The sequence below is a fragment of the Mus musculus genome, chromosome 10 (genome assembly GCF_000001635.26).
Source record: "Mus musculus strain C57BL/6J chromosome 10, GRCm38.p6 C57BL/6J".
Lineage (NCBI taxonomy): Eukaryota > Metazoa > Chordata > Mammalia > Rodentia > Muridae > Mus > Mus musculus.
The window spans coordinates 117,359,379-117,377,387 of record NC_000076.6 but is presented as its reverse complement, the minus strand read 5'-3'; the positions used below and the strand labels follow the sequence as shown (position 1 = coordinate 117,377,387).

Genomic DNA, 18,009 nt, shown 5'->3' with positions numbered 1-18,009 from the left:
TACACATAACTCTCATCTCTCGAAACCTTGGAAGCAAAAAAAAAAAAAAAAAGTAGGAAAAAAATGAAAACGCAAATATATAAATATCTATCTCTCTCTATATAGATGTATATATATCTATATCTCTCACTAGATAGATCTCTCATCTATAGATATGTAGATAGATAAATAGTGCCAGAAGCAGTTTGAAAAGACAGTCTCTGAAAACAAGCGGGTTCCATGGCATGCGGTATGGCGGGGTAGCACAGGAAATCACGCCCCTGCCCCAGCCGCGGCTTAATCCTGCACACAAAGGAACGAGTTAGCGCCTCGGAACCGCCGCGGACCTTCGGCGGGGTCCCCCGTCACCAGCAGCGGGCCGCTGCGCCCTGGTCTCCGCCCCTCGGAAGTGACGTAGGGCGCCCCGCCCCCACCGCCAGATCCGCTGCTGCTGCCTCGGCGGGCCGACCTGCAGGAGGCGGCGGCGGCGGCGGCCGAGGCCGAGGGAAGATGGCGGACGGTGTGGACCACATAGACATTTACGCGGATGTGGGTGAAGAGTTCAACCAGGTACGTGAGGGTCCGGGCTCCGCCGCCGCCGCCGCCGCAGACTGTGCCGCGGCCCGGACGCCCGGCTGACCAGGGCCGCCGCGGGCCGCGAGCCGGCTTCGCTGCAGACCGTGCGCCCTTGGCGCCTCCGGGCCGCGCCGCCGTGCGCGACGGCCCCTCAGCCCTTGTTCTCGCGCGTCGTTTTGCGGGCCGCGGGGCTCTGGAGCGCGGGGCCCGGTCGCCCTGCAGCCGCCCGCCCGGTTCCTCCGGACGGTCTCCCGCTCCATTGTTGGCTCGGTGGCGGGCGCTTCCCGCCGAGCTAGGCCGCGTGTGCGGGGCGGGGAGAACGGGCCGCCGCGCCCCCTCCCCCGCGGCCGGCCAGAGGGGAAGCCCTGGCCCGGCCGCGCGCTCGCCCGCCGCCTCCATCCCGGCCCTGCCGCCTCGGGTTCCGATTCCTCCTCCCGCCGCTCCATTTTGTGTCTCTGTCCGCGCACGGTCGCCTCATGGAAGGCCGCGTTCACAGCCCTTTGTATCCCGCGCGCCCGCTCTCCCTGGGCTCCCGCTCGCCTTTGCGACGGGTTTCGGCGTGGCGCCCGGTTCCTTGCTCGCCGGTCCCCTTAAGGGAAGGCTGCTTAGGTTTGGTTCCATCCGCAACAAGTCATCTGACTTTTGGAGCCACCGATCGCATTTAAAAGTCGGTGCGTCGGCCCGCCTTGGTCATCGAGGGTTTGCAGTGCCTCCGAGGCCCAGTCCTTGGCCTTTGTGAAGCGAAATATCGGAGAGGATAAATGGCTTGCGCCAAAGACTTGGGAGCGCGGTGGCTGGACAGAACAAAAAAGATGGTGGTATCCTAGCTTAACAGACCGGAGAGACTGAAAGGGAGACCGGCCACTCGGAATCGGAATCCTGGGTAGCGTGCCTGACAAGTCGTTGTGAACGTGACTGTAGTTTGAAAGCGAAGTGTTTGCCCTGTGGGCTCGACTTCACGGTTTGAAAGGCTGGAGAAAGTGAGACGTGTAAGGTTTTCCGGTCTCACCCGCCTGGGATGCCTAGAACCAGCGTCTCATGATGAATAAATATCCTTGGAAGGGTCTGCTTGCCAGGGTTTGGATCGTCTAGCCTCTTACTGCCCTCTAAATATTTTTTTTTTTTTAGTGCATTTCCTATATTCACGGTTTTCAAATTTACACCCCACCATATTAAAAAATTCTAAGGTACGGATGAGAACCTGAATAAAATGCCATTGGTTTGTATGGCGTTTTCCCTCCATTGTTTATGACTAGGGATATAAGACTTGAACGAAACAGTGAAAACTCTTAAATCCTTACTGCTTCGTTTTTCAAGAATGACTGTGCTTTTGGCTTAAATGTTAGAAAAGAAAAGCAAATTGTCGTAGGATTTTAATTACTGCTGACAGAGTTTCTCTGTGTAGCCCTGGCTGTTCTGGAACTCATTCTGTAGTCGAGGCTGGCCTCGAACTCAGAGAGATCCGCCTGCCTCTGCCTCTGCCTCTGCCTTCCGAGTGCCTGGAGAGGTTAAACTTTTTTGACCTCAACGAGGAACTACTTTGTAGGCCTCTTTTTTATAACTGTAGCTTTTCGTTGACTTGGTACTTTTAGCATTGTATCTAATACGTGGTTGTGTACTTTTACAAGTAAAATCTTTGTAGGTTTAAGTAGATTAATTGGGAGATTTAAGTAACTTTTCCCAAAATACCTTGTTTGCAGCTCTGGATACTGAATGAACCCAGGGCTTTGCACATCTGGCTAAGCATTCGACCCTGAGCTATAGCCTCGCTCCGGAGGCATTACTTGTTACTGTTTTCTTCGTATAATTGACTTTTATGATTTGCTTGCTCTGAATTTTGAACAAGAAAAGTAGCCACAGAAAGGTTGCCAGTTATCTTAAGATTTGTTATATTTTCTGTGTTACTGTCATTGATTACCCTATCATTCTGAGATTCTACCAGAATTAAAAGCAACAACAAAATTATTTATTGATTTAATTTTCTGGTCCCTCCCTCCCTCCCTCCCTCCCTCCCTCCCTCCCTCCTTTTTGTTAGGTTTTGTTTTTGGGTCCCCCCCTAGTCCCCCAGTCTTGTAGCTTTGTTGACTTAGAACTTATTGTGTATCCCAGGTTTACTTTTTTTTTTTTTTTTTAATTTATGATTGCACCACCTGCTGCCTCCCCCTCCCCAGTGCTTGGATTGTAGCCTGTGTCTGGCTCCTTTTTCCCTCCTTACCCTTACCGTTGGGAGTTTGCACTCAGGTCTTTGCACATGCTAGGCACTTTACTCCTCTGCAACATCCCTAGTAATCTGGTCTCTCTTAATAGATGGTAACCTTATTTCTACTCGCTGCTATAGTAACCAGTGTGATTATTTGACTGTAGTTGAGCAAAATATTTTTCAGAACTGATCATTAGATGTTTTAAATTATTTTGAGTTTTAAACATTTATAAAAGTTAAGTTTTGTATTATTATTTACTTTTTCTTTCTTTCTCTGTCTTCTTTTTTTTTTAACAAACATTTTTTAAAAGATTTATTTTATGTATATGAGTACATACAGATGGTTGTGAGCCTTTATGTGATCGTTGGGAATTGAATTTAGGACCTCTGCTTGCTCTGGCCAACCCCACTAGCTCCGGCCCAAATATTTATTTATTATTATAAGTTCACCGTAGCTGTCTTCAAACACACCAGAAGAGGGCATCAGATCTCATTATGGGTGGCCGTGAGCCACCATGTGGTTGCTGGGATTTGAACTCAGTACCTTTGGAAAAGAAGTCAGTGCTCTTAACCACTGAAGCCATCTCACCAGCCCTGTCTGTCTTCTTTTTTAAAAAACCTGTATGAGTCTTTTTTCCTGCATGAATGTCTTCACTAGGTGGGTGCCTGGTGCCCAAGGAATCCAGAAAAGGGAGTCAGACTTCCTGGAACGAGAGTTATGAGGCCTGTGATCAACCACATAAGTGCTAGGAGTTAAATGTGAGTGCTCTGAAGAGCAGCCTGTGCTCTAACCATTTAGCCATTTCTCTAGCCCCTAAACACATCTTTTGTTGTCTAATGTGAGCTGCAGTTTTAATTGTACTTTGAAACTCTGTCTAGTCATTAGTCTCTTTTTACTATTTAAAATGGTATACTTTTAAAAGGCTTTTTGTATTTTGGCAAAGCACAATAAATTGCAGAAAGTATGAGACTGGAGTATTAAGCTTTATTGCGAGGTAAGATGAGACTTAGGTTGTTAGTGTATTTGCTTTCTTTACTAGGTAAAAAATTTTTTTTAAAGATTTGCCAGGAGGTGGTGGCGCACGCCTTTAATCCCAGCCCTTGGGAGGCAGAGGCAGGCGGATTTCTGAGTTTGAGGCCAGCCTGGTCTGCAAAGTGAGTTCCAGGACAGCCAGAGCTACACAGAGAAACTCTGTCCCGAAAAACCAAAAAAAAAAAAAAAAAAAAAGATTTATTTATGTGAGTACACTGTGGTTCTCTTCAGACACCCCAGAAGAGGGCATCAGATCTCATGACAGATGGCTGTGAGCCACCATGTGGTTGCTGGGAATTGAACCCAGGACCCCTGGAAGAGCAGTCAGTGCTCTTAACTCAGCCATCTCTGCAGCTCCTTTACTAGATAATGTTAAGAATGGAGAATAGAGATGAGAAGGAACAGAAACATGTCTTCTTGGTTCCTAAAAAGCTTTTAGATGTGGACAAATTGAGAAGTTACTCATTGGAAGGAGAATTGTGAACTGCTCCTGAATCTACATTGCTTGTACTAACTTTAGAGTTACACAGAAGCAGCAGTTCTTCCCACCCCAAGATGTACTTATTCTTTCATGTTTATGGATTATTTGCATGTATGTATGTGTACCTTGTGCATTTCTAGTGCTCACTCATGGAAGTCAGAAGAGGGCATCAGATCCTCTGGAACTGGTTATAGATGGTTGTGAGCTACCATGAGGGTGCTAGGAACTAACCAGGTTCTTTAGGCATGCTCAGTTTATATTCTATATAATCAAATAATATATATTTTGTTTATCTGGGGGTCAGTCAGAAGCAGTTTATGTAGTTTAGTGTCTATTCTATCAGATTGTGGATAGCAAGAAGCACTCATTCAGTTACCTGCTCATCTAACTCTAAAACCAAATGGAGGCAATGGCTGGGGTTGGGGTGCCAGTTTGTAAGTAAGGTTTAGATGTCCCCATAAGTCTAATTTTATTGAATGAATCATTTCACTTAATACTTTTCACTATATTCACTATAAAGCAACTACTGGTTATTCTGTGAAACTTTATTATATGCTTAATGAAAATGGTTTAAAGATAAATCTATAGGGGCTGGAGAAATGGCATAGTAGTTAAGATCTAATGTAACATTTTACAAGAATTATAAAATTAATACACTTAGCATACCCATAATGTGATATTTTCTGTATCCTAGAATTCACCTGGAATCGAAAATCCTGGCAGGTTGAAATTGGACTTGTACTGCATCTGTACAGACTTCTTCCTATTATTCCCTAAACCAACACAGTATAATCACTTTTTTAATATAAACATTTACATTGTGTTAGTTTAAAAAAATCTTGAGATAATTTAAAGTATGTGAAAAGATGTATAGCTTATATGTAAATACTGTAAAACATTCTGAGTAGATTGGAGATATATGTTGGAACCAGTTTCTTGCTACTGGGTTTTTCTCTTACACAGCATTGAATACATTTTGTCATGTAGAGTATAGCTCCCCTTTTCTTATAGTGAAATAACTATTCTTTAAATGGAATGACTGATAATGCTTTTTTTTTTAAGATTTATTATTATATCTAAGTACACGGTAGACACACCAGAAGAAGACATCAGATCTCATTACAGATGGTTATGATCCATCATGTGGTTGCTGGGATTTGAACTCAGGACCTCTGGAAGAACAGTCAGTGCTCTTAACTGCTGAGCCATCTCTCCAGCCTCCCCCCCCTTTTTGTTATAGGATTTTTTTTTTAATAGGTGCTGTCTTTTACTGGTAGAACCAATAGTGCACAAGTGGTATTAACTGTGATTCTAGGAACACCCAAAACAGTGTTGTGCCTATTAGGGAAAAGGATAATCCCAATAATGGTATATATTATATACAGTTTATCTGTAGTAGTAAAAATTATAGGGTATGATTGGGTGAAATTATGTAAAAATCTTTAAGGAAAGGAAATATAGTGCTAATGAAAAAGATTAAAACACTGCCTTAAGAAAATGAATGGGATGTTGGTCAATTTTCTATCCACCATACCTTTAAGTGTATTCTTTGGGAAACAGTTTTATGTATCTTGTAGGAGGACAACAGTCATCCTGTAGTGCAAAATCTTGAGAAAGCAAGCCCCCCCCCCCCTTTTTTGGCCACAAAGGCTTGTTTGCCTGTATCCCAGGCTTGCTTCTGCCCCAGCCTCCCAACTGCTAGGATTACTAGGGCCATCAAAGCTAGGTGTACAACTATTGCTGGATTTTGATGCCTTGCTTGCTATTAGAATGATTATAGTGGGGGGCTCAGTGGTTAAGAGCACTGACTGCTCTTCCAGAGGTCCTGAGTTCAATTCCTAGCAACCACATGGTGGCTCACAATCATCTGTAATGAGATCTGATGCCCTCTTCTGGTGTGTCTGAGACAGCAACAGTGTATTCATATACCCCCCCCCCAAAAAAAAAGTGATTATAGTGATTCAGAATAGTAGGGATTGAGAAAAATTACTTTGTTACTCTTAACACAAACCCTAAGAGCTGTTCTTTTGTTGTTTTCTTTTTTTCTTTTTGTTGTTGTTTTGTTTTTTTTTTGTTGTTGTTTTGTTTTTTGTTTTTTTTTTTGAGACAAGGTGTCACTGTGACCTGGAAACCATTATGTAGACCAGGCTAGCCTCAAGCTCACAGATGATCTGCCTGGCTTTGCCTGCAAGTGCTGGATTAATGGTATTGCCACCATCCTGAACTCCCTAAGAGCTGATCTTGCAGGACAGTAGATGCACACCTTTATTAATGATTAGACCCTAGAGACATGGAGAAGACTGGGGGACTCTGGAATCTGAAGTTATTAGGATAGATTTTCCATTTTTGAATGCCAATTGAAATGTATTTGAAAAAGACTTTTCACATAGCAGAACTTGATGCTATTTTCTTTGACAGTAGAAAGGCTTTATATATCTGCCTTGTGATAAGTAATGTAATATTAAATTTAATAAAAGTGATAGTTATATATATATCTGCCTTGTGATAAGTAATGTAATATTAAATTTAATAAAAGTGATATATATATATATACTTTTCACATACTTTAAATTATACATACACACACATATATGTATATATAAAACTTGTGATAGGCATTTTGCTTAATTTCAGAGTATGTACATTTTCTACTTGAAATAGAAACACTTGAATGTGTTCTGGGTTCTTATTTTTAAATAATGAATGTGAAAAGAAGAAGACTAAAGATACTATTAAGTATCCTTTGAGTTGCTTTCTTAGCAATGGCAATATATATATATATTCAGATTCATTATTGTTTTTTCATCAAGTCCAATGTATACCCTTGGGGTTAAGATACAGTCTGAGATCTTGGAGCACAGCTAACTAGTCCACATGGAGATCAAACCCCAGGACCATGGTCTCAATTAGCATCTCTTCAACCATTTGGAAGTAATCCAACTACTAGACAAAATGGCTGGTTATGAGCTTCCTTATGAACGTGGAAAATATGCTTGGTATCACTGTAGGAAGTCACGATCATACAAAAATAGCGACTGTAATACCACGGTTATGTAGCTACAATTACTGCCTATAAATGATCTTATGTGAACATTTTCACACATTTACAGCTAATGAAAAATTATATCTTAATCTTTCCTGGAAGTGAAAATAGGAATTTAAATACTTTTAGTCTTGTATCCAGTAACCCTTGCATTCATTTTTACACTCCCGCAGATTGTAAATCGTACATAGTTAATCCCTGTTGAGGGTGGAAACAATTCCTTTTGAATAATTAGAGTAATTTTATTTGAGTAATTTTATTTGATGTGCAGAACTAGATTATAAAAGTGCCCAATGGTGCCGGGCATGGTGGCACATGCCTTTAATCTGAGTTCGAGGCCAGCCTGGTCTACAAAGTGAGCTCCAGGACAGCCAGGGCTATACAGAGAAACCCTGTCTTAGGGTAAAAAAAAAAAAAAAAAAAAAAAAGTACCTAATAATACCGTTTTTTATATTTTTTTAAGACTATGGAGCCACTGTTGCAGCCACGTGAGCAGAAGGCTCAGCTCACATCACAAAGCTTACCCTCATCAGTGCAGTTTGAGTAGCTTCTTTGTTGGATAAAAACTCATGACTTAGATATTATTTTGGCATCGTTGTACATTAAAATTAATGGCATTGTTCAATGACTTATCTTAATTTCTGATGAAGATAGCTTTTCTTTGATTTACCTTGATAGCTTAAGTTTTTTAGGAAATTAGACTTACAGCCATCCTGCCTTGTGATAAGTAAGGTTGGTATGTAATACTAAATTTAAGAGAAATTACATAGTTCATTATTAATGCAGATTATCTAAAAAATAGAAATTTGAGGTCTCTATGGCTTTGTCTATGAACAATGTTTTCCATTCTAGGGTTCCCCCCCCCCTTTAAAAATGGTAAAAAATGTTTAGTGAAAAGTGGAATAAAAGCTATGCTCTCTTGGTGCCTACAGTATCTTGATCATACAGCAAATTTTTACTTGGTCATCATATTACCTAAAACTAACTCTTGCATGCTATTTATATGCCAGTTCTTAGTAAATTGTATACATGGGAGATTGTTATGCCTAGCTAACTTTTTTCCTCTCTCAAATTTTCCTCAAAAGAGTAAAATAGTTCACATGGATATTGATAGAGTTACTTAAGTCTTAGAAAGGGATGTTGGCAAATTGAATTACCTTTTCCTCCTCAGATCAGTTTCTTTGTTGTTTCCTCTTCCTGGCTCATCATCTAGGCATGTGAGTGACATCCAGAGCATTGCTTTGATTTTGTCAGTGACAGTTGCAGTTGTACTAACTCCTGTGTGCATACTTTTCACTTGCTAATGTACTTGGCCAGATTTAAAAGTCAGGTAAGGGGCTGGAGATATGGCTCTGCAGTTAAGAGCACTGACTGATCTTCCTGAAGGTCATGAGTTTGGATTCCAGCAACCACATGGTGGGTCACAACCACCCATAATGAGATCTGACTCCCTCTTCTGGAGTGTCTGAAGTCAGCTCTGGTGTACTTACATATAATCAATAAATAAATCTTAAAAAAAAAAGTCAGGTAAGTAGTAGCTCTTTGCTTACTGAGAACAATACCATGATTGCAAGATATTACTTCGAATAGTTTTACATATTTTTTTAAATTTCACTAGATAATTAAGACTTTGAAACATGTATATATTCGTACATATATATCTATGTGTGTGTAATTTTGTCACCTATGACTTAGCTTATAAAAACATAGCCTTTTCAGAGTAGGTTGATACGATCTGAATACCAAAATGATACTGGTGTTTCACATGTGGTCACATATTAAAGGCTTATAATGTGTGTGTGCGCGCGTGCGCGTCACAATATTATGACAAATATTCTTTTGAAACTTGTCTATTTGCATTTATGTATGGTTGCTTTTAAGAATATTTTACTTTCAAGGAAGGTATTAGTTAAATACACTCAAGAACACATCTATTATATAAAGTAAGAAGAGACTTGTATTAAGATCGTTGGACCTTTTCCTGTCTTTATCAGATTTTTAAAATAAGAAAGTTGAATGAACTGGCATTCACATTTATGTAGTGTTCTGACTGTCATATAATCGAGAACATTACCTCTGTGTCTTAGGAAGCAGAATATGGTGGACATGATCAGATAGATTTGTATGATGATGTCATCTCTCCATCTGCAAATAATGGCGATGCCCCAGAAGATCGCGACTACATGGATACTCTTCCACCAACTGTTGGTGATGATGTGGGTAAAGGAGCCGCACCAAACGTTGTGTACACTTACACTGGGAAGAGAATCGCATTGTATATTGGAAATCTAACATGGGTAAGGAAAGCTAACAGACTGGTGGCAGGCATTTGAACTGCTCTAGTCATACATGTTTTTGCCGAGTTTTTTTTTTAAAAAAAGAACATTCCTATATAAAAAATAATATATTATATTTTCATGTTTGCCCAAGTGATGAGAAGGGTAAAACTAAGTTCTTTTAAAAAGACATTGCAGCTACTATAATTGTGAATTTTATAGTCTGGTTTGGGGATATAGTACTTGAGCTTGCAATTGTCTTCACTCTTTTTACATTCCTTCCAGTTTCACTAAGAAAAATGTTCACACAGGGTTTCAAGTTAAGAATTTAAGATTATGAGAGAAAGAAAGATAAAATACCACTACAGTTTTTTAATTGTTCCTTATTTTCTAATTCATATTACAGACTTAAATTTCATTTCTGACCTTAAATTTGAAATTAGTTAGAAGTTGTTAGATACGTTATAATATTTATTGCCTGGATATAGTTTGTATTTTAATTGTGTTGTTCGTAAGATTCTGAGACTGTTGGTTAAATGAGCACTTGTCTATTAGCGTCAGAACTGGCAGTCACTAAAGCAGTCCTAGACCGTCTCTATCTCCGCTAGTGTAGTGGAAGTTTAGACATTGTAGCAACATCTTCACATCCTTCTACTCTACTTATAGAATTTTATATGAAAATATTTAACTTCACATTACTTTATTGTTTTAATTTTATGTATATGGGTATTTGTGTGTATGTTTGTGTACCACCTGCATACAGTCCCTCAGGGGCCAGAAGAGGGCATCAGATTTCCTGGAACTGGACTTACTTGGCTGTGAGACATCATGTGAGTGTTGGGAATTGAATTTGGAGTCCTCCATGGGGCCATCTCTCCAGCCCTCACATTTCCAGTCTCCTGAATCTGAACAGGCTTCACAAAATTGTACACAAAATTGGAAATAATGGCAGTATAACATGAAATTTAGTTGCTAAAAAAGAATTGGCAGCCTGGCCAGGCGGTGGTGGCGCATGCCTTTAATCCCAGCACTTGGGAGGCAGAGGCAGGTGGATCTCTGAGTTCGAGGCCAGCCTGGTCTACAGAGTGAGTTCCAGGACAGCCAGGGCTACACAGAGAAACCCTGTCTCGAAAAAACAAACAAAAAAAAAAAGAAGAAGAAGAAGAAGAAGAAGAATTGGCAGCCTGATATGGTGGTGCACATCCCAGCAGTGGGGAGGCAGAGGCAGGTAGATCTCTTGAGTTTGAGGGCCAGCCTGGTCTACACATCTTGTTTCAGAGAGAGAGAGAGAGAGAGAAAGAGAGAGAGAGAGAGAGAGAGAGAGAGAGAGAGAGAGAGAGAGAGAGAGAGATTTGGCATATGTTTATGTTTTGTGAATTTGAACAAGCTATTTATTTATGAAAACAGTGACTTAGGTAAGAGCTAAGTGTCTGATCAGAACCTACATATTGGTATTAGTCACCTACTAGAGTATGGTAGGTTGCCGGGCAGTAACTATACTTAGACTTGCGAAAAATAAAAAATAATTTTCTCTTACCGTTTGTTTTCCTTTAAACATTAAATTCAGACACTAAAACCTGAATGTTTAACACTAATACGAGGAAATGTCTTGCAGTGGACAACAGATGAGGACCTAACTGAGGCCGTTCATTCTTTGGGAGTAAATGATATTTTGGAGATAAAATTCTTTGAAAATCGGGCAAATGGACAATCAAAGGGGTAAGAATTTAATTTTTTTCCTAATGTAATCTGATAGTGATTACAATTTACAAATTAGTTTTCTTTAAGTTTAATGGTGATAACACACATGTAGAACACACGAACACATTAGCACTGACAAAGTGGCTTAGGTAGTAAAGATCCTTGCTGCCCAAACCTGACAATCTTAGTTCCTAGGAACCTGCATGAGCACACTAGAGGGAAGATCTTAGGCTGAGGTTCCTACTTGAATTTTGTATTGCTTGTCTTTTAAAAACACACAGAAGCTGCATGAGATGGGACTGTGGACAGACTAGGTCTGTTGCCTGACTACTGAGTATACTCGTAAGATTGAAATAACTGCTAAGAAGCATTGTTTTTGTTGTGATTTAAGTTAGGGAAGAGCCAGGTAGTGGTGGCTTAAACTTTTTTTTTTTTAAAGATTTATTTATTTATTATATGTAAGTACATTGTAGCTGTCTTCAGACACTCCAGAAGAGGGAGTCAGATCTCGTTACGGATGGTTGTGAGCCACCATGTGGTTGCTGGGATTTGAACTCTGGACCTTTGGAAGAGCAGTCGGGTGCTCTTACCCACTGAGCCATCTCACCAGCCCCTGGCTCAAACTTTTAATCCCAGCACTTGGGAGACAGAGAGAGGCAGGCAGGAGGCCAGCCTGATCTGAAGAGCGAGTTCCAAGAGAGCCAGGGCTCCACAGAGAAACTCTGTGTCACCCCCCCCCACACACACATACACACACACACCACACACACACACACACACACACACACACACACACACACACACACACACACACACACACACACAAATGTAGCTTGGTGCTAGAGCCACTTGCCTGACCTTGAGTTTGATCCCAGTACCATAAGAATGAAAATGATGACTAACCTAAGAATAATGTAGAGTAGGCTTGCTCACTTCTCTAATAAGCAAATCACACACATGGGATAAGATTATCATGTGAGCATTATGTAATGCAAGTGTCTATTAGTAAGAAAATGAATCGCCACGCTTTCACCATTTATAGATAATCATAGTGAATGTGCTCCTGTGCTTTTCCCCAAAAGGTAGTATAATTCATATTTTGTCATTTTGTTGGAAAGAGCAGAAGAAATGTTTAGTGATAAATACATCTTTTCTTACTTTTGTGTATTATGGTTGTTTCCACTTGTGCCTCTTAGAAATAATATAGTAAACACATAATTGGATCTGTTTACATTTATTTTGTATGTATCAGTACAATACAGTACTTAAAAATCATATTTACAAAGTTAAGCAACCATTGTAACTCTCTAATTTCAGAAGATTTCATCACCCTAACACCACCACCAAAGAAACCCTGTGTCTGTCAGTACCAGTTCCCAATCTCCCTTGTACCCTTCGCCCACAAGCATTCATGTACTGTCTGCCCCAGAATTTGCCTGTTCTGGGTATTATATATAATGTACTGGGTGTTTTATAAGTATAATAATATTAATGTCCTGTGTGTCTGACTTCTTTCACCTAGTGTAATGTTTTCAAGGTCCCTCCATGTGACAGCATCAGCACTCCTTTTTACAGCTGAGTGGTGACCCCATATGATGGGGTAGCACTTAAAGAGGAACCAGGACTCATCCATCCGCTCGCTGCTGAATGTTTGGGTGGCTTCTACTTTTAGCTATTAAGGTGGTCATCCCTAAGAACATAGTGTACTGTTTTGTGTGAACATAACGCTTTGCTTGTTTTGGGCATATACCTAGGAGTGGATTTAGTATGTTGTATGGTAAGTCTGTTTAACTTTCGGAGAAGCTGCCAGGTTATTTGTACATTCAACCATATTGGCGGGCTGTAGTTTCTAATTCTCTTCACAAGCATTGAATAGTTGCCATTTTGATTATAATGGGAAATTGCATCTCTTTATGATTTTTTTGATTTGTACCTTGGTGGGTAATGATGCTGAGCATAGTTCCTTATTTTATGTGTATGGGTGTTTGGCTATATATATATATTCACACACAAACATACACACATATACATACATACATACATGTCACTCATACACACACACACACACATTCTGAGTATGCCTAATATCCATGTAGAACAGAAGAGGGAATTAGATCCCTTGAAACTGGAGTTATGAGCCACCATGTGGGTACTGGGAATTGAATTTAAGTTCTGGAAGAATAGTCAATGCTATTAACCACTGAGCAATCTCTCCAGCCCCTGAATATCTTTTTGTGGCAATAAAAAGTGACAACAACCCAGGTGCCTGAGGGGTGGACTTAAAGCAAAAACAAAACTGATATCTATATTGGAACATTACTCAGCCATTAAAAGAATGAATTGGTGATACATGCTATAACATGACTAGACCTTTTTTTTTTTTGCTCAGTAAAGCCAGTTACAAAGAATTTCATACTCCATTTATTTGACATTCCAAATGTGGCATACCCACAGAGACACCGTCGATGTCGATGCCTGTGATTAAGGAGTCAGGGTAAACAGGAGTGGTGGTCCAGGTTAAGGATTTTCTTTTGGTGATGATGACTGTTATAACATGAACCATCGTGATGTTTGTAAACCACATACATATACTTTAAAAAATTATTGGATTGTACATTAAGAGTGAATTCTGTAGTACATCATAAAAAACAGTTTAAGTTTATGTAGCCTTAAATAGTTTATCTTTTTCTTCTGATAAGAGTAAATTAAGGGGCTGGAGAGATGGCTCAGAGGTTGAGAGCACTGGCTGTACTTCCAGAGGTCTTGAGTTCAATTCCCAGACATCACATGGTGGCTCCCAGCCATCTGTAGTGAGATCTGGCGCCCTCTTCTGGCATGCAGGCATACATGCAGGCTGAACACCGTGTACATAATTAATAAATCTTTTTTTAAAAAGACTAAGACGGTTTCTTTTTTTCATCAGCAGCAACATTCTCAGTTCCTCCTTGCTTTTTATTCTTCCCCCTTAACATCTTTAGATTTGCCCTTGTTGGTGTTGGATCTGAAGCATCTTCCAAAAAGTTAATGGATCTTTTGCCTAAAAGAGAACTTCATGGTCAGAGTCCTGTTGTAACTCCATGCAATAAGCAGTTCCTGAGTCAATTTGAAATGCAATCCAGGAAAAGTAAGCGAATCTCTCAGCAGCCTTTAAAACGTATTTAAGCAGTGTTGCTGGCATTTATTAAATATGATACTTAGGAAGTCATGTTACTATTTAATTTTTCATGAACTTGATTTAATCATTGGTTATGACTATGGGCTAATACTGGAAACCCACTCCCATTCCAGTTTTTTCTAGACAGACCAATCAGTATGCAGCAGTTTGACAGCTCTCTGGTGCTGGCATTCTTGTCCTGCCACTCTCATCTTGGAGAACGGAAGCTGCATTCTAACCCTTAGAGGTGGAGCCTCTCTATGTACTATACCTTCTGATGGGGAGAAGCTAATGAAGTAGTCACTGACTTTTCTGCTTGCTCCCAAGACCTTTACTACTTGGTAGAATAAATGTAGAAGGAAAGGCCTTGTTATTAATAGAAATTCGAGTGGTTTTTGTTTTAATTTTTTTGGCATTTAAGATTTAACTGAAAAATTTATTACACGGCATAAAATAATCTCTTATTGAAATGAAGATTTCTGTTGAAGGTTTTCTGTTTTGGCCTTTGTAGAGTACTGGTATTTTAAAAGCGACTTGTTTATTTCTCAGTAGAAATACATTTAAACTTGACTATTTTAAGACTAAGCGAGTATTTAAATAAATGTGAATGTTTTCCTTGCCAAGTACTTTACATAGGTCTGAGGCATCCATAAATTGATGAATAGTATGAAGAACTTAGAAATATCTTCTAACAACAGTGGTTACAATTCAGGAAACGTTTAATAAGTGCTACTTATGAGTGTTTGGATGTTTGCAGCTACACAGTCAGGACAGATGTCTGGGGAAGGGAAAGCCGGTCCTCCAGGAGGCGGTTCACGCGCAGCGTTTCCTCAAGGTGGTAGAGGACGGGGCCGGTTTCCAGGGGCTGTTCCTGGTGGGGACAGATTTCCTGGGCCAGCAGGACCAGGAGGGCCACCTCCACCTTTTCCAGGTAAAACTTTTTTAAGTTTATCATGGAGAAAAACATGTCTGCCTAATACCTTTTTTCCTTTCTCTCTTTTTCAAGTAATGCATTATTAATGTGACTCACTCTCCTTGTTATGCTATTTTTGGAACCCAGGAAATTTGATCAAGCATCTTGTTAAAGGAACTCGGCCTTTGTTCCTGGAAACTAGGATTCCATGGCATATGGGGCACAGCATAGAGGAAATACCCATTTTTGGCCTAAAAGGTCTTTATTTTTCTCCAAACTTGCTTGACTTTATATATAGAATATTTACATCCGTCTTATTTTCTTACCTCTTAAAAAATCCTTTCAAGACCATTTTCCCTGTTTCACTTTCTAGCTTGGCATCAGAGTAGACTGTAAGGTGGGTGAGAAATGTGTATGGTGAAAGATGGAAACTCTAAGTGTTAAAGTCTTAACAGGATTTTTGTTTTAGTGATTTTCCTTAATCATAATTTACACTAGTTAAATTTGTAAGGATATTCTTTATCTTTGTAGTTATTAGAGCATTATCCTATGGGTTTCATTCAAAGAGCGAGTCATGGTTTATAAGTTCTGTTTTAGAAATATATTCTTTACATGTAATAGTTAAATATCTTTATTGAAGTGATTTTTTTTTCCTTTTCTCTATTTTATAGCTGGACAAACTCCACCACGTCCACCTTTAGGCCCACCTGGCCCACCTGGTCCACCAGGTCCTCCACCTCCTGGTCAGGTTCTGCCACCTCCTCTAGCAGGACCTCCTAACCGAGGAGACCGCCCTCCACCACCAGTTCTTTTTCCTGGACAACCTTTTGGGCAGCCTCCGCTGGGTCCACTTCCTCCTGGGCCTCCACCTCCAGTTCCAGGCTACGGCCCCCCTCCAGGTCCACCGCCTCCACAGCAGGGACCACCTCCACCTCCAGGCCCCTTTCCACCTCGCCCACCAGGTCCACTAGGGCCTCCCCTCACACTTGCTCCTCCTCCACATCTTCCGGGACCACCTCCAGGTGCCCCGCCACCAGCTCCACATGTGAATCCTGCTTTTTTTCCTCCACCAACTAATAGTGGCATGCCAACATCAGATAGTCGAGGTCCACCACCAACAGACCCATATGGCCGACCTCCCCCATATGATAGGGGTGACTACGGTCCCCCTGGGAGGTAAGTTAAACATGTCGTACTGAAACTCTTTAGTCAGTAAAAGATAAAGTACTGTGAAGTCTTCTATATTTTAGAAATGTAGTTTCTGTCCTGTAGAAAGATCAGATTTCTAAACTGCAAAAGATTTCAGCCAGAAGACAGTGAAGAAGGGAATTTGATCTGAAAGGGAAAATAGCATTCTCTAATCTGGAAAACTGTCTCTAAAGCAAATGCCAAAAGCTGCTTATGTGGAGTTGTTTACATTGTTACTAACTTGAGAACTTTTAAGTAACAACTTATCATTTCTTTGTCTTTTTGTAGGGAAATGGATACTGCAAGAACACCTCTGAGTGAAGCTGAGTTTGAAGAAATCATGAATAGAAATCGGGCAATCTCAAGCAGTGCTATTTCAAGAGCTGTGTCTGACGCTAGTGCTGGTTTGTATATTTGTTTCAGTCTTGAATCACACTAAATCCAGGGGCTGGAGAAATGACTTAGCTGTTTAGAACTGGCTGCTCTTCCAGAGGACCCTGGTTTGACTAGTAACCATCTGTTCATTACGGTTCCTGGGGATCCAAGGCCCTCTCTGGCTTCTGCAGCATCAGCCATACTTATCATGCAAAGACAAACATACACGCAGTCAAACCCATACACATACAATTTAGGACTAAAACAAAATGCAAAGCTTAAATGCAGCTTATAAGACAATTTTCTTAACTCCGTATAATCCGCATAGTTAGTCTCAAATCATTATCTGTCACTTAGGTCCGTGTCCCGTCCCGTCCCCCCCCCCCCCCCGTCCCCCCACACACACAGGGTTTCTCTGTGTAGTCCTGTCTGTCCTGGAACTCACTTTGTAGACCAGGCTGGCCTCAAACTCAGAAATCCGCCTGCCTCTGCCTCCCAAGTGCTGGGATTACAGGCGTGCGCCACCACTGCCCGGCCTGTCACTTAGTTTTAAAGTAATAAAGGAAGATACATGTCAGTGTAGTGGGAAGACCACCAATTTTACATTACTAGATTTAGATTTCAGTGCTTATTGGGGGTGAAGAGGTGGCTCTGTGGTGAAGTGCACTAAATCCAGTATACTCCTCTTTGCTCAGTGGGTACCAGGCACACACATGGTGCACACACACACATGCAGGTAAAATAGCCACGTACATAAAGTTAAAATTAATTCCAACTGGGAATTAGAGAGGTAGCTTAAGAGTTACACTGGCTGCTCCTCCATAGGATCAAGGGCTGATTCCCAGCACCCATGTAGGTAGGGGTCACAAATTTGATAACTTCAGTTCCAGGGGATCTGACATCCTATCTGGCCTCAGTGGACACTACTTTTTCTTTGGATACAAAGACATATATGTAGGCAAAACACTTGGACACATGAAAAAGATATAAATATTAGCTATGGTATAGCTTATTCTTTGCAAAATAGTAACTGTCTCTCTACATGACAAAGCAATTAATTGCATTGCTTTGTTAAAATGAGAGTCTTTTC

General features: G+C 40.7%; 1 protein-coding gene across 15 annotated transcripts in view; it reads left to right on the top strand.

Moving 5' to 3' along the window:
- The first annotated feature begins 389 nt into the window (after positions 1 to 389).
- Cpsf6 (cleavage and polyadenylation specific factor 6) overlaps positions 390 to 18,009 on the top strand; it is a 32,332-nt gene continuing 14,712 nt past the window's right edge. For 8 of the 15 annotated variants that reach the window (XR_003948728.1, XR_001779551.2, XM_006513855.3 and 5 more), the window contains exons 1-8: positions 390 to 549; positions 9,400 to 9,609; positions 11,204 to 11,307; positions 14,268 to 14,413; positions 15,201 to 15,374; positions 15,504 to 15,614; positions 16,028 to 16,532; positions 16,833 to 16,948. Coding sequence is in view for 12 of the 15 variants with exons in the window: in XM_006513855.3 (XP_006513918.1) it covers positions 490 to 549; positions 9,400 to 9,609; positions 11,204 to 11,307; positions 14,268 to 14,413; positions 15,201 to 15,374; positions 15,504 to 15,614; positions 16,028 to 16,532; positions 16,833 to 16,948 (1,426 nt within the window). In the remaining 3 variants the exon portion in view is untranslated. The remainder of the gene's footprint in view (positions 550 to 9,399; positions 9,610 to 11,203; positions 11,308 to 14,267; positions 14,414 to 15,200; positions 15,375 to 15,503; positions 15,615 to 16,027; positions 16,533 to 16,832; positions 16,949 to 18,009) is intronic. The other 7 variants (XR_003948730.1, XM_030245173.1, XM_006513858.4 and 4 more) reach the window with 2 other exon arrangements.